A 20,191-nucleotide genomic window follows, 5' to 3' on the forward strand; every position below is an offset into this window, starting at 1 on the left:
TAATTTCTGAATGTTGTGCATTGATGTCTCTGACGTCTCTCTGATACAAAATGGTTTTAGTTTTATCTGAAAATTATAAATGAGCCCGACAAACACTGTTTTCGCATTTTCACGAATGCCTCCAGGACCGAGCATGGCTCCGGCTCTGGGGTCTACATGGAATCCAGCAAGACAAAACTGCACTTTGCTCTTGGAATGCATGCATCTGTGTTTCAAGCGGAGGTGTATACAGTTCAAGAAGCAATGAACTTTGTTGTGGAAAAGCAATGGAGAGGCAGATCTATATGTGTCTGCAGCGACAGCTAAGCTGCGCTTATGGCCTTACACAGCCCCCCAACCACATCAGGGATAGTCGAGTCCTGTAAATCTAGGCTGAACTATGTCGGTAGACATAATAGCCTGATGCTAATATGGATCCCGGACACGTGGGTATCGTGGGTAACGAGACATCTGACTCCTAAACTAAGATGGGTTCGGAGGCCAACTTTTTTGACCCAGAGCCCGTTTTGCCACTCCCTTCTGCGGCTATCAAAGCCACATTTAGCAAATGGGTAACTACAGCCCACAAGCGAGCTTGGTAGGCTAAGAGAGGCTGCAGATGGACTAAACTGATGTTACCTGTCATGTCCGATCGACTGTCGCAAACCCTCCTGTCATTAAGCAGAAGGGAGTGCAGACGGCTGGCTGCACAGATGACGGGCCACTTCCTGTGCCCCTGCCCCGCCTTCGCTCGAGTCAGGTTTGAGGTCTTTGGCACTGATGTGCTAAAAAGCGACCATCTTGGATCCCTGGCACCACAAGATATACTCAGATTTATTCGAAGGTCGAGTAGATTGAAAAAAAATTAAAAGGGAAAGTGTAGTACAATGGACTTAATTAATGTCTGAGTGCTGCACTTGTTAGTTGTCCCGACAAAAAAAAAGAAAAGAAATATATATTTTTGAAACCTTATACATTATGAGAGATGTTGATATAACGGGAAAAGTTGATGGAATTTAGGCTGGAGCACTGCCCCATGCCGTCAAAGAAAGGGCATCCAGTAGCCTTAGTCGTCTAGCTGTCAAACGGACACGTGTTTAGAATGCCCAAGGAGAGAACAACTTGACAGACAGTTGAATTACGCCCTGTTAGATGCCGAAGAAGAGGACGGCGCAGAAAGAGATGGCTCGAAGGCGTGTGAGCTGAGCTTGAAAAGCTAAACGTTCGGCGGTGGAAGGAGGTATCCTTAGTCAAAGACAGATGGCGCAAGGTTGTGAATGAATCAATGGCTCACCAAGGCCTGTGATTCTAAGAAGAAGAAGAAGAAGTATATGGTACTTTCTCTGAAATGTCCCCAGAAGCAGTGGAGGTTAAATGGTAAACCTAGCTTTTCTGCGTGTGTGCTTTTCGTTCAATTTCCGGCAAATACAGCTACGAGTTTGGAAATTGAATGGCGTGGAACTTTCTGAGTCCTGAGTCTATTATACTGGGGGATTAGGGTAGGATTTTCTTAATAACACACGAAGAAATGGGACTCCCTCAGTCATGTACTTTTCTGAGAAATAAGTTATGCAATTCGTCTTTAACTGTCCCTTTAACAGCCAAGGGGGCGCCGTTGTCTAATAGGAAACCTCTGAGACTAATTCAGTCGAACCCTTCCTGGCAAGCTCATTAGCAATTACATTTCCCTCAATATTCTAATTTCCTGGATCCAAGATCAGAAAAATGTTACCTGCACACCTAAGAGATTTGATCTCCATCTTAAAGGAGTTGACCAGATGGAATCTGCATCATGGTATCGTCAGTGCCTTGATTATACTATCGGGAAATATGTTAGTTGTTGTAGCAGCATAAACATTCCCTATACTTGCATACGGGAAATGCAGCTGGAGTGACAGCCCTTGGCCGGATATAAATCCGGGTCGTTCCGGTTACGTAGAACCGACTCTCGTGGAAACGAAAAATATGTTAGTATAATATCTCGCTCGCTGCCGCATTCCATAAGCACCCTGCATGCCTGCAGGATCGCAAAGACTTCTTCCTGAAAAACATTACCAGTATTCGGCAGTTTTAAGGCAATAGATGAATTGACTGATTTAGAGAAAATTCATGCTCCAACTATCGATTCCATTTTGGAGCCGTCAGTGAAGACAGAGGTACCAGCATCTCTACATATTTTCCTCTAGTTCGAATCCTGCCCACTTGGAAAGTATGCCCTGGTGCGACCCTTAAGGTCCAGTTTGCAGGTGTTAAACTTTTGTATCTAAAAAAAAAAAAACTAATTTGCAGGCAAATTGATATTTTACTATTGGTATTATTCTAATCAATAACGAACTGGTTTGATTTCTTTTATTAAATATCAGCCTCTGAACTGGAATTTTTCTAAACTAGTTTGGCTTTTCCCCGCAGGGCACACATATACACGTATGTATGCTTGTACGCTTCTCACCATCTTCGGTATCTAATAATAAATGTTGGTATGTTCGCCAAATGTCGACAACCCAAAACTAAGCTCTAATAAATTTTCGTTTGGGAAACCCACACAACTTTTATGACCGAACTTGTAATTTATTGACTGTATTTATAAACTGCTATTAAATTATGAAGAAAACCAAATCGAGATAACCAAATGCACTAGTAACTATTCACTACTAGGAGAGAAAATGTGCAGTATACAGTGACTCACACATTTGATCACGTAAAACACATGAACGATACGGCAAGGCTATGCGGAATTTAATATAAAAAATATTATCCCAAGAATATTTGTTAAAAAAGTGAAAATAATGGATTTTAAGCACTTATTGTATGTGTATGATTAGGTATGTGAATTCAATTCTCACTCATTTAGTAGTTTTTTATATACAGTGGCTGACAGCTTATTTCATGCAGTTTCAGCTTATGAATTTAAATTATTGCAGAATGAAAAATTGTCGCAATTTAAAAAAAATTTTAACGTAAATATCGTGTAGACGAAAAAGTCTTTTCGTATTTCTAATCAAACTTCAACTCATTTTTTTTTATATTTATAATGAACTTTATTAAGGGGGTGGTAGGGTTTAGCGCTAAAAAAAAACACTTTTTTTTTTAATTTTTTACAGAAATATGGCTTAAGATACTTTAATAAAATCAGTTGCATGTTATTGTACATCTTTTCAATAAGTTTTTAAAAAATATTAATAATAAAATATTGACAAATAAGCCCATGACAGAGTTTTTTTGGAGATATGTTTTTCGAGAGGTGCTCTGCGGTGCCAATCGGCATTCGTCGTAGAATCATCTGAAACTAAAAAAGTCGAATTTTTCAGTTAAAGTATGACGTAATGCTCCCCCCTACATTAATAAAATTTTTTTTTTTTCATTTTAGTAGTTTTGGTGGCAAAAAAACGTAAAACGAGCATTTTTGGCGAAAAATTTCGCCATATTTGTAAGTGAAAAACAACCTTAAAAAAAATAAATAAAAAAAAAACAGTGGGGGGGGGAGGTATTTTTGATTTAGAAAACGTGTGCCAAATTTGAAAAGAATCGGTTGAATAGTTTCGGAGTTGTGATTGGCACCGACTTTTAAGAAGTCGTTTCGGGAAAAACCCGTTTGAAAAAATTACTCTGAGAAATTATCGATGCTCCGCATTCGAGGTAGAGTGCCTACAAAGGATATAACTTTGAGAGTTCTGCTCCGATCCACTTAAAATTTTGACACAACATTCTTGAAATGATTTACTATAAGATGAGTGAAGAAAAAAAATTTCGATTTTGTGACCCTACCCCCGCCCCCCCTTAAACCAAATATGTATCATTTTGGTCGACCACCTTTTGCCATTTTTCTTCTAGAGACATTATTCCATCAGTGTAAAACTTTTGTGGTTTCTCGGCGAAAAACTGCGACAAGTAATTTTCACAGGCTTCTCTTGAAGCCCACTTTACTCCATTAAGGGAGTTCTGCATTGACCGAAAGAAATGGTAGTCCGATGGAGCAAGGTCGGGGCGGTATGGTGGATGCATCAAAACTTCCCAGCCAAGCTCTCCCAGTTTTTGCCGAGTCATCAAAGATGTGTGTGGCCTACCGTTGTCCTGATAGAAGACGACGCCGTTTCTGCTGATCAGTTCTGGCCGTTTTTTGTTGACAGTAAAGTGTAGAATCAATCGTTCGAGCAGGCTGGAGCAGCTCATAGTGGATGATTCCTTTCCAATCCCACCAAACACACAGCATAACCTTTCGAGGCGTCAATCCTGACTTTGCGACCATTTGTTGAGCTTCACCACCCTTGCACCATGATCGTTTTCGCACATTATTGTCGTATTTGATCCACTTTTCGTCTCCTGTTACCATTCGCTTCAGAAATGGTTCGATTTCATTTCGTTTCAGCAAAGAATCGCAGATGTTAATTCGGTCCATTAAATTTTTCACAGACAATTCATGTGGTACCCAAACATCGAGCTTCTTTTTGTAACCAGCCTTTTTTAAATGGTTCAAAACCGTTTGATGATGAATGTTTAGTGCCTTGGCTATACCATAGCAGCTTATGTGACGGTCCTGGTCAATCTTTTGCATAATTTCATCGACTTTTTCAACGATAGGTCAACCGGAGCGAGGTGCATCTTTCACATCGAAATTTCCAGAACGGAAGCGAGCGAACCATTGTTGTGCTTCACGAACTGATACAGCATCGTCTCCGTAAACTTCACAAATTTCATTGGTGGCTTGCGTGACATTCTTCCCTTTTTTATACGAAAATTTCAAAATATAGCGAATTTCTTCATTATTTTCACTCATTTTTGAACAGCTATAACTTTTTTTCAACTTCTCCGAATTAAATTTTTTTTGGTTGAATGAAGCTTAAAATGTCACCTTTCTAACACCATATGATATGACACAATGTGATTGGTAGGACTGGAGATAGATGACTCCAATGACATCTATTGACAAAATACGAAAAGACTTTTTCGACTACCCAATATTTAGTAAAATGGTTTGCTAACATAATGAGTAGAGCAGAGTTCTGGAAATGTATATTAGTCCCACTCACACACGATATGAAATGCAACCACAATGCGGTATCTTTGCTCACAGCTTATTTGATGCAAGCACTTGTTTATGTTGCGGCGATGGCTAGTCGATTGGTTAACGGTATTTCGATCCAACTAATTTATGTAACTAGCGCACAGTAATTGTTCTATGCAATTTTTAGTATGCTTGTGATCGCCAAGTGGACAATATAAAAATATATAAAAAATGGGCCGACGTACTACGACTGAACAGCGAAATAAAAGACCGATATGCCCCAAATAAAATTTTTGACGAACGCGATGAGCGTTTAATTGTTCGAAAAATAAAAGAAACCCCAATGCTATCGGCTCCAAAATTGCTAAATGAAATTCAGCAGGAAGTGGACAAATCATGTTGCGTCGAAACAGTGCGACGGGTACCACGTGAAAAGGACTTTAATGGTCGAGTAGCACGAAAGAAGCCATTCATAAATAAAAAAAATCAATTGAGCTGAGTTGTCTTCGCCAGAGAGCTCAAAATTGAAGATTTTGATTTCCGGAAAACGGTAATATTTTCTGACGAGTCCAAATTCAACCTATTCGGCTCTGATGGAATGTCTTACGTCTGGCGGAAACCTAATACAGAGCTCCACAAAAGCAACATAAAACCGACCGTGAAACTTGGAGGTGGCAGTGTAATGGTATGGGCATGTATGTCAGGAGCCGGAGTAGGAAATTTAGTGTTTGTCGAGGGTATTATGGACAAAACAATGGATCTTAATATTATAAAAAATAACACAGGCCAACAACTAAAAAACTTTTTCGATAATTTTAACTAACGTTTTAAGCTTTTTTTTATGCTGAAAACGAATATGACCTTGAAAATGCTCCAGCACGTCAGGATTTTTGGCAATTTGAGGTTAAAAAGTCAAAAAATGCAGATTTTGGCCATTTTTTTAATTTTTTTTTTTGGGCAAGGTAAAGCTTTTTTTTAATTTTCCACAACGGCATCACAAAGTACTAGTCTTCAGCTTTAAAATCCATTTTTTTTAATATTTTTACGATTAATATAAAAAAAGTTATTCTATTTTGAATTGGAGACTTTTAGATATGCAAATTCAACCTTTCTAACTCTATAACGCCCCTGTAAAGGGCGAATTCAAAATAGTATAACTTTTTTTATATTAATCGCAAAAATATTTTTAAAAATAGATTTTAAAGCTGAAGATTAGTACTTTGCGATGTTGTTGCGGAAAAGTAAAAAAAAACTTTACCTTGCCCAAAAAAAAAAATTAAAAAAATGGCCCAAATCTGCATTTTTTGACTTTTTAACCTCAAATTGCCAAAAATCCTGACGTGCTGGAGCATTTTCAAGGTCATATTCGTTGTCAGCATAAAAAAACCTTCAAGAAACACCCATAGCCGTTTTAAAAGCTGTAAAAAAGCGAGATTTTGTTGGCCTGTGTAATCTATGCCAAAGCGCTGCGAAACTTGGAATACCTCAAGATTTCCGTTTCTACCAGGACAATGACCCTAAACGTAAGACGGCAATCGTGCAGGCATGGCTCATAGGGAACTGTCCACATTTAATGCAACCACCGGCTCAATCACCTGACATGAACGTCATCGAGAATTAATGGTCATTACTGGAAACAAATATCCGCACACATCACATAAGCAATAGAGATAAGATAGAAACCGTTTCAGAGATGGTTGTGAGGACATAAATGACAATGGACAGTATCAGTAATCAGCGAAAACTCCATCGAAATTGTTCGTAAATTTATCAAAACTGAGCCCAAATCATAGTTGAAATTCATGGAATCGAAGTTGAATATCTCCAAAACATCGATTTATCGCATCTGATCACTTGGGCTTACGAAAGGTCTGTGCAGGATTCATTCCGCACAAGTTAACTGAGGACCAAAATTGCTCAGAATTCAACATTCGAAAGACCTCATTAAAGAGGTGATAAAAGACGAGAACTTCCTTTACAGCATTGCAACTGGTGATGAAACGTGATGTTTCCAACATGAACCTGAAACTAAGCGTCAAAGTGCCGAATGGAAGGCCCCAGACAAGCCACCACCCCAAAAAATGGCGTTTGGAGAAGTCAAAAATCAAGTCGATGCTCATTTGTTTTTAAGATTCCAAGAGATTTGGTCACAAGGAGTTCGTTCCAATTGGCCAAACCGTCAATGCAATTTTTTCTCTTGGCGTTTTGAAGCATTTGTTGCATCGCGTTTGTCGAATTCGCCCTAAATACCGCGCAGGAGGGAGATGGCGCTTATTGCATGACAATGCACCATCTCATAGATCCACTCTTGTGACTGACTTTTTGACTAGAAATCACATTTTAACCATCAATCACTCACCGTAATCGCCTGATATGGCTCTCATGAAAGGAGAGGTCTGTATCATTTAAGCTGCGGCGTGAATTCTCTGTATGCTTTTTTTCGGATTACATTGAAATGAGTGCACACTTTTGTTGTATTTTATTTTGAGAAATGAAATAGAACAAAATAAAAAAAAAATATCTGCACTGTCTGTTTTTCCATTTTCGCAAAATATTATGAAATATTGCACTAGTTTGCAATCGCTCTTTTTATGTTGTAAAATTATGGTTTTTGCCATGTTTATATTTACGGAAGTTATTCGCGCTGCTTTCACGTTTTCACGTTTCCCTCTCATTATACAATACAAATTTAGTAGCCATAAGTTTTACGTTTTTTGAAATGTTAGGACATCTTTTCCCATTACTCCTGGATCTGCTAACTTCAGTTTCGTCAAAATCACCCATTTTAGAATTTTGAGTTTGAATTTCCATTTAAAATTAATTGCATCTTCAATTGCATTGGCTTGTCAATGTCAATAAATTCCTACAACTAAATATTTTTACCAACCAGCAGCAGTGGGAAAATGCCCGGAATGTATTCCCTACATAGTGGGGAAATGCGAATTCACAGTAATCAGAGAACGTTAATGTATGCGGTCTCTGCAGTAATGACCGACAAGTGATTCAAAACGAAAACACAAAAATTCTTACAGCAGCCACCAACAACAATAGATAACAGCTAACATAGTCAGTTAATTAGACGCGTTATTTTAACCAGTTTTAACCACCTTAATTTTTTATAAAAACATGGTTCATTCTACAAGAAATATCATATAAATCAAAGTTTCAAACTTTGTACAAGACTAATAAAAATTCGACAACTTTTCATTGAAATTTCGTACTTTTTAATCTTTTTTTTTTATTTGTGAGATTATTTATTCATACATTGACTACCAAATTAAAATGCCAAAATATGTTAGGTATGCTTTTCAACTTTTTAGGATTTACGCACAAAGTGTGCCATGACTTTTTCCATAATAACGGGTGATTTTTTAGCTATTATCTTTTTAAGCAGCTGGTTTAAACAGCTGACGCACGTTTCGTGTTTGGTGTCACGGTCAAACATTTTCAGATTGGTCTATAATTTAACCATGAATCGTCTTACAAAACGAACAACGCTTGCAAATCATTGAATTTTATTATAAAAATGCGTATTATGTTAAAAAAATTCGAATGTTCGAAAAATTGATAGTTTTCCCAATAAAAATTCGTAAAAAAACCGAATTTTTTGGCGTTTGAAATGGGAATCCCCCCATAATAATCTATTGATCACACGAAATCTATTATTATCAGATCTACAACGGCCACTTTGTCATCTTATACATTTTTCTCTTTATTGTTTGTAGCCCTATAGAATTATTAAAAAGGGATACCTCGCGAAGTACTGTGGAAAATATCAATAGGATCAATCAATAGATTCTGGGTTATCGTTTAAAAAGTCATGCCTTCAGTCTGGCTGAACCCCTACTTGTATGTACAGTGCACTCGCGGTAACTCGAATAGCCGCTAAGTCGAACGACGTGCTAACTCGAACACATTTTTTTCCCTATTGACTAGTTTGTAACTCGAACAATATTAAAGCGCTATAACTCGAACAAAAAAACAAATTTATTTGTACACACATTCTTTTCAAACATGTACATTTTGTACATACATACATATGTAATAGTATATGTATATAAATTATATGTATACTAGTGTATTGTCCATATGAATATTTAGACGTTAATATCCCGTTAGTTTTCTGGGAACAACATCTTGCATTGACCAAATTGCTTTAAATTTGTCATTTGTAGTGTATCAGTGCATGTGAGTAATGGATCGTAAAAGGTTGAAGTGTTTAACATTAAAAGAGAGGGCTGAAGTCCTTAACAAAATTAAACGTGGATGTAGTGTTACTTCTCTAGCGAAGGAATATGGGGTAGCCAAGTCCACCATAAGTCTTATAAAAAAGAAAGACAAGGCAATTTTAAAAGCAGTAAACAACACGTTTTTGGGTCCTGGGAAGAGGAGAACTTTAAAAGCTTCTGAGTTTCCTAAAATGAAAGCCGCTTTATACAAATGGTTTCTGTCCCAAAGAAAAAAGAATTACCCAATAAGTGGACTCATCTTGAAAGAACGTAACATGAAAAACATAATTTACAGGTCGAATTTACGCTTTATGATGTTAACAAATGGAATGATGGTGCCGAATTTACCGACACAGAAGTAATAATTGAAACTAGTGATTCTGAGTCTGAGTTTAACAACACAACTGAGACATGTGAGCGGATATCATCTGAGGAGGCAGTTAGCTCTATCAATAAGGTAATTCAGTGGGCCACAACTGAACAAGTAAGCCCCGCAAAGGTTAACACTCTTCAATTGCTGCGTGAAAAAGTCATATTCAACATTGCTGCAGGCAAGAAAAGACAAACACACATTACAACTTTCTTTTCGGCCTAACTTTTCTGTTAAAGCTGACTTTTTTTGTGTAACTGACACAAAGACTGCCAAATATTTGATGAAAAATATTGAAACGAATTAATTATTTTAAACATATTCATGTTCATATCCATATGTAAATAAATAAATAAATTTAATTGAAAAAAATCGATATCGATGACTGTTTTTTTAACATAGCACACTCAATTGATAAGTCGAACAAATTCGATAAATCGACCAGCGCCTGTTTTAATTAGTTCGAGTTATCGCGAGTGCACTGTATTTACATGCATTTGTATGGGACTATGTGGCAAATGGGCCATATTTATAATTCATTTTTAAGTATCGCAGGTATACATTTTAAATTTCTTACGTTTTTCATTGATTTTGGTATGCATTGAGCTACGTACAGGGTGAGGCACTCAAAGTGTAACCAACTTCAGACCGCCCGCGCAGCTGAATGCACGGCCATCAGCTGTTTGCTAGTTGGTCAAAAGACAGTCCAGAGTATTGTTTGCAAGCGCGCGGAAGCATTTTGCCCAGAGTAAACGCGAAAAAAGGAAATCATTAATGGATTTCCAACCTTAAAAGTCTGATTACATTATATTTTGCTGGAAAATCACAACCAGCGAATGTTCGTGAGCTCGAGCATATTAAAGCAAATAAAGTTTTTAATTATTGCACCATTACTCGTTACAATAAATCTGGTAGCATCGTGGAGTGTCATGGAGGTGGTCATCAAAAGACTGCAACGTCACGTGAAATGGTTAAAAAAGTGAAGAAGCGACTTGAGCGAAATCCCCGATGAAGTGCCAATAAATGGCAAAGAACTGAAAATATCTGACCGTAGCATCCACCGCATACTGAAAAATGATCTCACAGTCAAGCCTTACAAGATCTAAAAGGCGCATGATCACACACCAAGCAGCAACAAGTCAGACCCAAAACGATAGTTCATACGAGAATTTGAGTCATCGATTGACCACTAGGAAGCTGCACCCGCCACAGGTAATGGTTTGGGCCGTTGTTACCGAAAATGGGCGCTCTCCAATCATTTTCATCGAGCCTGGCGTCAAGGTAAATGCGAAATATTATCGGGAAAGTATGCTGGAGGCTGCTTTGAAGCCGTGGCAGACCATGGGCGTTTCAGCAGGACTCGGCACCGTCTCACGAGGCTCGAATGAACCAAGAACAGCTAAAAACAACGTTCCGAACTTCATAACACCCACACAAATTCACTAGACGCGAATCCGATGGATTATTCTCTTTGGCCCATTTGGGGGAGGAAGCTCCGAACTAAAAGATTCACCAGTCTCGCTGAAAAAAGCCATTGTCCGTGAGTGCGCCAAAATACCTGCAAGTCACATTTGGGCAGCTTGCGATTCGTTTCTGGACCTCAAGGCCATAGTCTCAAGGCCATAGTCAAAGCAAAAGGTGGTCATATGGAACAAAAGTAAATTGATTCTTAATTTTAGGTATATTATTTTCACACATTTTTTACTTTGAATTGAATAAAAGTAATTTTCCAAACTAAATTTATGGCCTTTTTTATTGGTTACACTTCGAGAGCCGGACCCCGGACAGAAGCAAAATTAGTCGCTGCCACGTAAAAGTCTTTCCCGCACGAAAACGACAATAAAGCCTCTGATAAAATCTGCTAATTGTGATGACTCCGCCGAAATGGCGTAAGCGGTTATCGCGCCAAACAAGAAGAAGAAGTAATTGGTTTGTTGAAAAATGATTCCATAGCCAAATTGTGAATTGAAAAAAGTGAATTGAGAAATAACGGCTTGATTATTTTTACGATTCCCGCTGTTTGCAAAGGTCAATGTGTTCGATAAAGACGTCAAAAAAATTTCGTCTCGCATCACTTTTTCTGAGTCCACCAACTTCCCTGCAATTGGAAAACGTTGCCAATGCCATACCATCCAAAATGTTGTAACAGAAAGCAAAGGCCCATCGACTTAGAGGGCCAGACCTGGGTGCTTAACAGAAGGTTTTAAAAAAGGTGTTCAGCGAAGGGTTAAATACCCCCTTATCGTAATCTAACCTTCAGCAGAACTGAGTAGAAGTGCTTCTATATTATAAATTTACACAAAAAAGTATATTTAATCTTAAAAACGTCGAAGCCACAAAAAATAGTGAAATTCTTAGAAATTTAAGGCAAGAGTTGCGAGGGCGGTTTAATAAGTATCCGTGTTTGACAGCAAAGGGCGTTCCTGAGGGAAGTTGGTGTTAGCATCGTGTGCTGCCATCTATCAAACGACGGCCAAACAAATTTCAGACTGATTAATAGGTTAGTTTGGATTTGGCAGCTATTCAAGTAAGACGTGTTTCGTGATTTTCGCTAAGATGGAAAAAGAGCCGTAGGAATAAAAGTAGTGAATGCGGAAAAAAGCGAGCAAAGTTGGATGCTGTCTATGGGGACTTTTCGCCATCTATGACCCAGTTAGATATTGGTGCAACGAATTTAAATGTGGGCGAACATCCATTTTTGATGAGGAGCAACAAAAACGCCCGGCGGGCGTGGTTACCGATTAATTAAGCTTTCAAAAAGTCCACGACATGATTCTCGCTGAGCGACGAACGAAAGTGCGCGAAGTAACAGAGACTATAATAGGTGTGTCGACCGGAATGGCAATTCAATTTTACATATTAAGTTGGCGATGAAAATATTGTCGACCCGATGGATGCCGCGATTGCTCATAAGAAACAACAAGCGGATGCGGCTGTTGACTTCGAAGCAGTATTTGGGTCAATTTAAGCGAGATCCGAAGGAATTTTTGCGTCGAGTTGTCACCGTTGCTGCAACCTGGATTCACCATTACACACCAGAAACTAAGCGAATATGTTCGAAAGAAGGTGAAGGCAGGAAGACAGTCTCATCGGTCGAAATGGTCTTGGCGACGAGTGTTTCGGATTCGAACGGCGTCATCCTTATGGATTTTTTAGAAAAGGAAAGAACGATCACTGAACTGCATGCTACAATGAGTTATTGGACCGTTTTCACAAAAAATTAAGGAGACACGGCCACATTTGGCGAAAAAGAAATTGCAGTTTCAACACGATAACGCACCAGCACATTCAACCAGAGTTGTCGCCGCCAAACTGCATGAATCCCATTATGAATTGCTGGCGCACCCATCGCATTTACCCGATCTGGCTCCCTGCGACTAATTCTTGATCCTTAGCATGAAGAAATGGCTTGCGGGAAAAGAATTTAGTGCAAACGAGGAAGTCATTGCCGAGACAGAGGCATATTTTAGACACATTGACAAATCCTATTTTTTGGATGGGCTCAAAAATGGCCGGAGCGTTGGGAGAAATTATTTTTCTAAAAGGAGGCTATACTGTGGGCAAAAAGTAAGGTGAATTTGGTTGTAAAATGAAAAATCTTTATTTATTCTTGTAAATCAATTTCATCCCCTTCAAAATAATCCCCTCTCGATGAAATACACTTATGCCAACGATTTTTCTAATCCCCGAAACATGCCAAATAGTGCATTTCCGGTATAGCCATCAGCACCTTCTTCGATTCAGCTTTTATCTTCTCAATCGACTCGAAACACGTTCCCCGGCGTGGTCTCTTGAGTTTTGGGAATAGCCAGAAGTCACACGGAGCCAAATCAGGCGAATATGGTGGTTGCGGAACGATATGCGTGGAATTTTTGGCGAAATGGTCACGAAGAACTGCACTCGTGAGACGGTGCATTTTCGTGATGCAAAAACCAAGAGTTGTTGGCCCATAATTCTCTTTTTAGATGAATTGTTTCACGTAAACGACGCATAACGCTCACATAATATTCCTTATTAACAGTTTGGCCAGGTGGAAGTAATTCATAGTGCACTACACCACGAAAATCGAAAAAAACTGTCATCATGACCTTTATTTTTGAACGACTTTGACGTGCTCTTTTCGGTCTGGCCTCGCCTTTAGCACGATATTCGCTTGATTGGTCGGTTGTTTCAGGGTCGTAAGCATAAATCCAAGTCTCATCTCTCGTAATGATGCATTTAAGCTTGTCCTGATAGTCTGAAAGCATTGTTTCACACACGTCAACGCGACGACTTTTTTCCAAGAAATTGAGAGTTTTCGGCACCAAACGAGATTTGACTTTTCGTAGACCCAAATGGTCTTTCAAAATAGTTTTCACAGATCCTTCTGATATTCCGATCATATCAGTAAGGTCTTTAACAGTCGACCGACGATTTTTGAGCACTAACTCCTTCACTTTATTGACGTGTTGGTCATCTGTTGACGTCGATGCTCGTCCGGAGCGCTCCAAGTCATTAACACGTTCTCGATCCTCTTTGAAGTCTTTGTACCACTTATAAACATATTTTTGCGACGTGGTCGAATCACCAAATGCCTTCTGCAACATGCTAAACGTTTCCGCAGCCGAAATTTCATTCCGCAAACAAAATTTGATGGCACTTCTCTGCTCAATCAAATCAGACATTGTAAAAATCGAAAAATGCACTCTTGGTCGTTTGGTAAACACAAGCGTAAATATATTACTGATAATGACATTCACATGAAAGTTGGCCCAGATGTTATTAACAGTGCTGCCAACTCATGAAAAAATAACTAGAGCGAAATTTTAATCCCGCGAAGTTTGACAAATAAATTCACCTTCCTTTTTTTTTTTAATGGTGTTTTCATTTCTAACACGGGTACTTATTGAACCCCCCACGTATTTGAAACATTTTAGTTTATAGACAAGATTGCTTTTATACTAAAAATTTACGACATCTGATCAAATGTGTGAGTAACTGTATGTGCCTAAGCTGATATCTCGACAAGTTACAACGCTTAGATTAGATAATCGTCTTTAAGGTCTGTCTTTTTGTTAAATAAATTATTTGCATCGAATTGGTTACCACTAATTTGTATACCGTCGCGATAGTGAGTGAGCGAAGAAGCTAAACGAGCGGAACTAATTAGAGATTGATTGAAATTGACGTTAACGGTTTAGTTGGTAATCCTGGAGGATGGCGCGCTGGTGTTTGAAAAGCGAACTGCTTTTCATAGCAACCTTGGGCGCTTTACTTTTTGTGCATAGCGCAAGTACGTGAAATGCTACTCTTTTGACTTCTACAAGGTGGCGCAAAATTAATCAGGCTATCGGTAGATTTATGATTTTTGCAAGTGGCGTCGTACACCAATCGTATTTGGCACTTGTGTTGTTGACAGCTGCAGCAAACAAACAGAGAGGCTATGGAGCGCTGGAGATGCCAATAAAGATTTCCATTATTCCAAATAATTTTTTTATTTTTATCTCGAAAAAAAGTTATTTAAAAGCTGTTGGTTGGTTAATTTTGTGCCACCTGTATAACTTGCATAAGCTCACTTATTTTTAATATTCTCACTAACCAGCTGGCGCGCAAGACCTTGACGGCGATAAGGAACTTGGCGGTCGAATTATCAATGGCACTTTGGCCACTTTGAATGGCACCAAACATCAAGTGTCGATTAGAAGACGTGTGAGTGATCGCTTCTATTTTGGCAGTGGGCACATTTGCGGTGGTTCATTAATCGAACCGAATGTGGTGCTATCAGCGGCACACTGTTTCGTGAAGTGAGTGGCGTCTGGAAGGGCGAAATTCTAAAGATAATTCAAAATATTCTCTATTTTTTTTTTTATTTCATCAACAGTCAAGAAATCAATAATGGCTCTTATCGGCCGGCCACTGATTTCACCGTTGTACTGGGCACCTTGGACCGCTTTCAACGCTCACCCAATACACTCCAATTCGATATTGAGCAAATCGTTTACGGCATAGAAATATTCAATAAGTCCACCTATGAAAATGATATTGCGCTGGTGTTTTTGAATGGTTCGGTGCCTGCGGGACATCCCACCATAGAGGCCATTGCGAGAGCTCGAACCGCGGTAGCTGCGGGTACCGTCTGCCAGGCGACCGGCTGGGGCCGAACCGAAAAAGTAAGTTGCCTTTAGTACACAATTAGTATGATACTTAATTGCTAAAACATATTTATGGCCTATGACGTAGCTGCATAGATACTCAAGCAAGCAAGTGATAGTAAATATATTAATTATCTTTATAATCGTAAATAATGCATACATACATATATACATACATGCATACATGCATACAGTGGACACACAATTTATTCGTACACCCTGCGTGGTACGTAAACAACTTTAGCTTTGCGCTTTGCTGTGACAATATGTTTCTTTTGGGTCACTGCAAGAATGTTTAGTCCAGTAAAAAGAAGATTTAAGTAAGTAATTTTAGGACTATAGTCCTAGCATAGATGCGAGTTTATGGTTTTATTATGTAAAACCCGTCACTGTGAACTTAAGTAATTAATAATAAAAAAGTTATAAACAAAATTACGCGAAAAATTAAGGGATGAATTGTTTTCAAGCGTAATAAATTTTTTTATTGATTTTATGGAAAATATGTATTAGAGCTTTTTTATAGAACATTCTTTTGTGAACATTTTTGTCTATAAGTTTTTCCCGCTATCTTTATTCAGTCTTATGATTTTGAGCTGCTAAGCGGAGCAACCACTACATTAGCTAAGCGCATAAGCGTATACGAATATCATAAATATTGCATTTATCTACTTTTCTTAGAGATGTTATTATGTAATATATTATAGTATTGTTAATTTTGTACGAAATTATATTCATATTTTATATAAATTATTGAGACTCCTTTCCGCACCACCTAAGAGGTAGAGTCTGCAGCGCGTTTTTTTTTTTTATGTGGTCTCCCCTATAGGCCTAGTCCACTAATTTTTTATTTATTATTCAAGTCTTGGTTTGTTTGGTAGTCCAGGTTCTGGATCGTCCATGTCAATGTCAATGTCAGTTTCTACCTGTATGTCGATGGGTGATAAGTTAAGGTCGTCATGTTCAATGGCTATGTTGTCCGTCAGTAATGTCGGTGCGTCGTCTTCGGTATCGTCTTCATCAATATCGTTGTTATCAATGAATTCAGAAATATCTACTGTATTTTCACACGTTTCGCAACTACAATGTTGGTGAACATTTCAGCCCTGCTTTGCGACAACCGCATTTCGCCTTGCACCTGCAGAACATTAACTTCAATAATTCTGGAGGTGCGACAGGCTTGGTGCACTGTATCGGTATGAAATGCCTAGATATTTTTTTCCAACCCCAACATTCTGGATCTTTAAACCCTCCAAGCCAAGTCTGCATTTGATGGTAAACTCTCATACTATGATGATGAACAGCATCTTCAGCATCTTTGGTTGGAGGAAGGGACGATAATTGGAATGTAGTTTTCGCTCCATCTGGTATCGCTAGGGACCAAAAGGTCTATGCGTGGCTTATTGCCAACCAGGCTAACCTAACCTTTCACAATAGCTTTAGTAAATCATTTAAAACGTATTGTGTCGATTGATTCTTCTGATTTTTCGCCACCGCAGATCGCGATAAAAAATCACTCTCCTACGTAACTTAGTAGATTTACATCTGCATGTCGATTCATAAAGAGCTCGGCACCAGATAGTAGCTCACCCATCGAAATACAGGAAGAACCTGACATTGACAAGGACGATCCAGAACCTGGACCATCAAACGAATCAAGACATGAATAATAAATAAAATATTAGTGGATTAGGCTTACAGGGGAGACCACATAAAAAATGTTCACAAAAGAATGCTCTATAAAAAAGCTTTGATGTATATTTTCCATAAAATCAATAAAAAAAAAAGTTATTACGCCTGAAAACAATTCATCCCTTAATTTTTCGCGTAATTTTATTTATAACTTTTTTATTATTAATTTTACAATAAAAAGTTTTGAATGAAAGTTGTAGATAATATTATTATCTACAAAAAGGTATCCAACAACACTTTCGTAACTCTCGGAATAACTCTCGGACAAACGCAAAAAACCAGTTGCACCCTTATTTCTAAGATGGCGGCCGCGGAACACAACCTCCGAGCCCGAAAACTGAAATTTAAGTTCTCGGTGATGGATTTTACATAATAAAACCATAAACTCGTATACTCCTAAAATTACTTACTTTGCTATTTTTTTACTGGGCTAGTTACATTCCTGATGAATTGCCGCAAGCAAAACTCCCCTTATTTCAACTCACACTGAGGGGTTCCAAGGAAAGCAGGCAGATGGAGCAAAATGCTGCAAAACATATATTCGGACACTTTCAGCTGATGATATTGTTGCTGCAACAGTAAAAGTAAAACTCCTTTTTTTTACTAATATTGCAGAAAACGAAACAAGATTGGTTTTTCTTAGTTTTTATAGCCGGTTCATTTTCAGTTGCGGTTGAAAGTGACAAAATGGGACGAAGTGCAGATTTATCATTAGAAATGCGTAGAATTGTTATTAAATTGTATTTGGAAAACAGGTATTTTTTATTTTAATCATCTCAAATGGCGGATGTACACTCAATTCTTCCAGGAAGGGCGCAGCGGGGCTTCTCAATGGGCGGGCATTGTAGCATCGGTGTCAGTGACCTGAATGCAAAAATCCAAATTTTTTTTTGGTTATTAATGACATAATTTCTATATGAATGAAAAACAAATGAAAAAAAATAGCGGAATAAAATGCTTCCAAAAAAAAAATGAGTTTTGGGGCGAATTTTCCTACTTTTTTGCTTCGAAAAAATTATTTTTTTGAAAAATTTTCGAAAACTTGTAAATTCACATAGAAAGTAATATCATAAAAAAGATGTGGGAGATTGGTCAATAACTTTTCGAGTTATCGTGTACGCCAATTCGAAAAATATAGTTTTGAGAAAAACGCGTCTAAAGTTTGAATACAACGTAACTATACCTCCCCCAGCGCTTGAACGCAAAGAATAGAGTCGTCACGGTTGACGATCTATAATATAAGAAATTCTTCAATTTAAGTTCTAAAAATTTTTTTGACATATTCTTAAAGGATTATGTTAACATTTTATAAAAAAAATTTGTTTTTCGAAATTTAACTGGTATCTGTCCCCTTAAAGCTAAAGGCGGCCCAACAAAGTACTGAATACTCATTTTTATCATTATTTTTTTCCCATAATTTTTTTTTAACAAAACATTCTTATATGGCGGCTATGAACGAATAATATTTTTTGCATAAAATTGTGCCTTACTTCGTTATTACTTTAAGTTTTCTAATTCCAGAATAGAATTTCGAAGTTTTTATGCCTTAAATATTGAATAAAAGTATTATTTTTTACGAATGTATACAAATTTTGTTCGTTTGTATAAATCGTGCTAATTATCAGGTGTATCTGTTTATAAACTGTGAGTGTACGAAGAAATTGTGTGACCACTGTACATATGCACATACCTACATACATTCAATTCCATTAAATTCCCTCCATCACTTCACTTTATTGTTTTATTTCTATTTCACTTCATAAAAGCGCCCATGGCCCATAAATTCACTTCCGCTTCTCAAGCTTTTATTATCGTGCTTTGCATATATTCTCTTGTTTTTGTTGTTGTTTGTATTTTATAGGGAAATTTGGCAACTAATTTGCTGTCTGTGGATTTGCCCATAATTGATGTCAACGAATGCATAGCGGAAAGTAACTTTGCGCCGGGTCTGGTACGCGAGGGTATGCTCTGTGCCGGCTACATCAGAGGCGAGCAGGATGCCTGTGATGGTGACTCGGGTGGTCCGTTGGTTTGTAATACGCTGCTGACCGGCATTGTATCGTGGGGCATTGGCTGTGCTCAGCCTCGTCTACCTGGCGTTTACACGGATGTCGCGTATTGGTCGAACTGGATCGATAATGTAACGCAAAGCTATGGCAATAGCACTACCGGTGGCAATAGCACTACCGGTGGCAATAGCAATACCGGTGGCAACAGCACTACCGGTGGCAATAGCACTACCGGTGGCAACAGCACTACCGGTGGCAACGGCACGTCATCTGGTAATAGCACTGGCGGAGGTGGCAGTGGTGCCGGCGGTGGCGGAGGCGGTGCCATGTCCAACTTGTCGCATTCTGCAGTGATGCTCGTGATGATCGTCGCTTGGACTACACTGATGAGTTATTTCAATTGAGCAGAGTGAACAGCGAAACTTGAAAAGCATTGTGTGATTTAAAAATTTAATTAAAACTTAAAAAAATTTCATTAAAACTTAAATCTAAGAAAATTTAAGATTTAAAACCAAAAAATTAATAAAAAAAATATTGGGTTGGCAACTAAGTAATTGCGGAGTTTTTTAGGAAATCAAAGACAACTTCTTCATGGAACTACTACTGTGGCCAAAAAGTAAGGTGAATTTATTTGTCAAACTTCGCGGGGTTAAAATTTCGCTCAAGTTATTTTTTTCATGAGTTGGCAGCACTGTTAGTAACATCTGGGCCGACTTTCATGTGAATGCCATTATCAGTAATATATTTACGCTTGTGTTTACCAAACGACCAAGAGTGCATTT

General features: G+C 38.2%; 1 protein-coding gene across 1 annotated transcript; it reads left to right on the forward strand.

The window, feature by feature from the left end:
* Window positions 1-14,676: 14,676 nt before the first annotated feature.
* Window positions 14,677-19,949, forward strand: LOC128856311 (trypsin eta-like). The gene is made up of 4 exons (XM_054091606.1): window positions 14,677-14,852; window positions 15,162-15,363; window positions 15,441-15,729; window positions 19,262-19,949. Exons 1-4 carry the CDS (start codon window positions 14,777-14,779, stop codon window positions 19,811-19,813), a joined length of 1,119 nt encoding a protein of 372 aa, XP_053947581.1. The 5' UTR covers window positions 14,677-14,776; the 3' UTR covers window positions 19,814-19,949.
* The last annotated feature ends 242 nt before the right edge of the window (window positions 19,950-20,191 follow it).

This window comes from Anastrepha ludens, chromosome 3 (genome assembly GCF_028408465.1).
Source record: "Anastrepha ludens isolate Willacy chromosome 3, idAnaLude1.1, whole genome shotgun sequence".
In the NCBI taxonomy this organism is placed as follows: Eukaryota; Metazoa; Arthropoda; class Insecta; order Diptera; family Tephritidae; genus Anastrepha; species Anastrepha ludens.

Bases quoted from the DNA above. Each gene is read 5' to 3' on its own strand.
- LOC128856311 (XM_054091606.1), top strand. From the start codon at position 14,777: ATGGCGCGCTGGTGTTTGAAAAGCGAACTGCTTTTCATAGCAACCTTG. The intron at 15,364-15,440 runs GTGAGTGGCGTC...TTTCATCAACAG, and splicing joins GCGGCACACTGTTTCGTGAA to TCAAGAAATCAATAATGGCT. The intron at 15,730-19,261 runs GTAAGTTGCCTT...TGTATTTTATAG, and splicing joins GCTGGGGCCGAACCGAAAAA to GGAAATTTGGCAACTAATTT.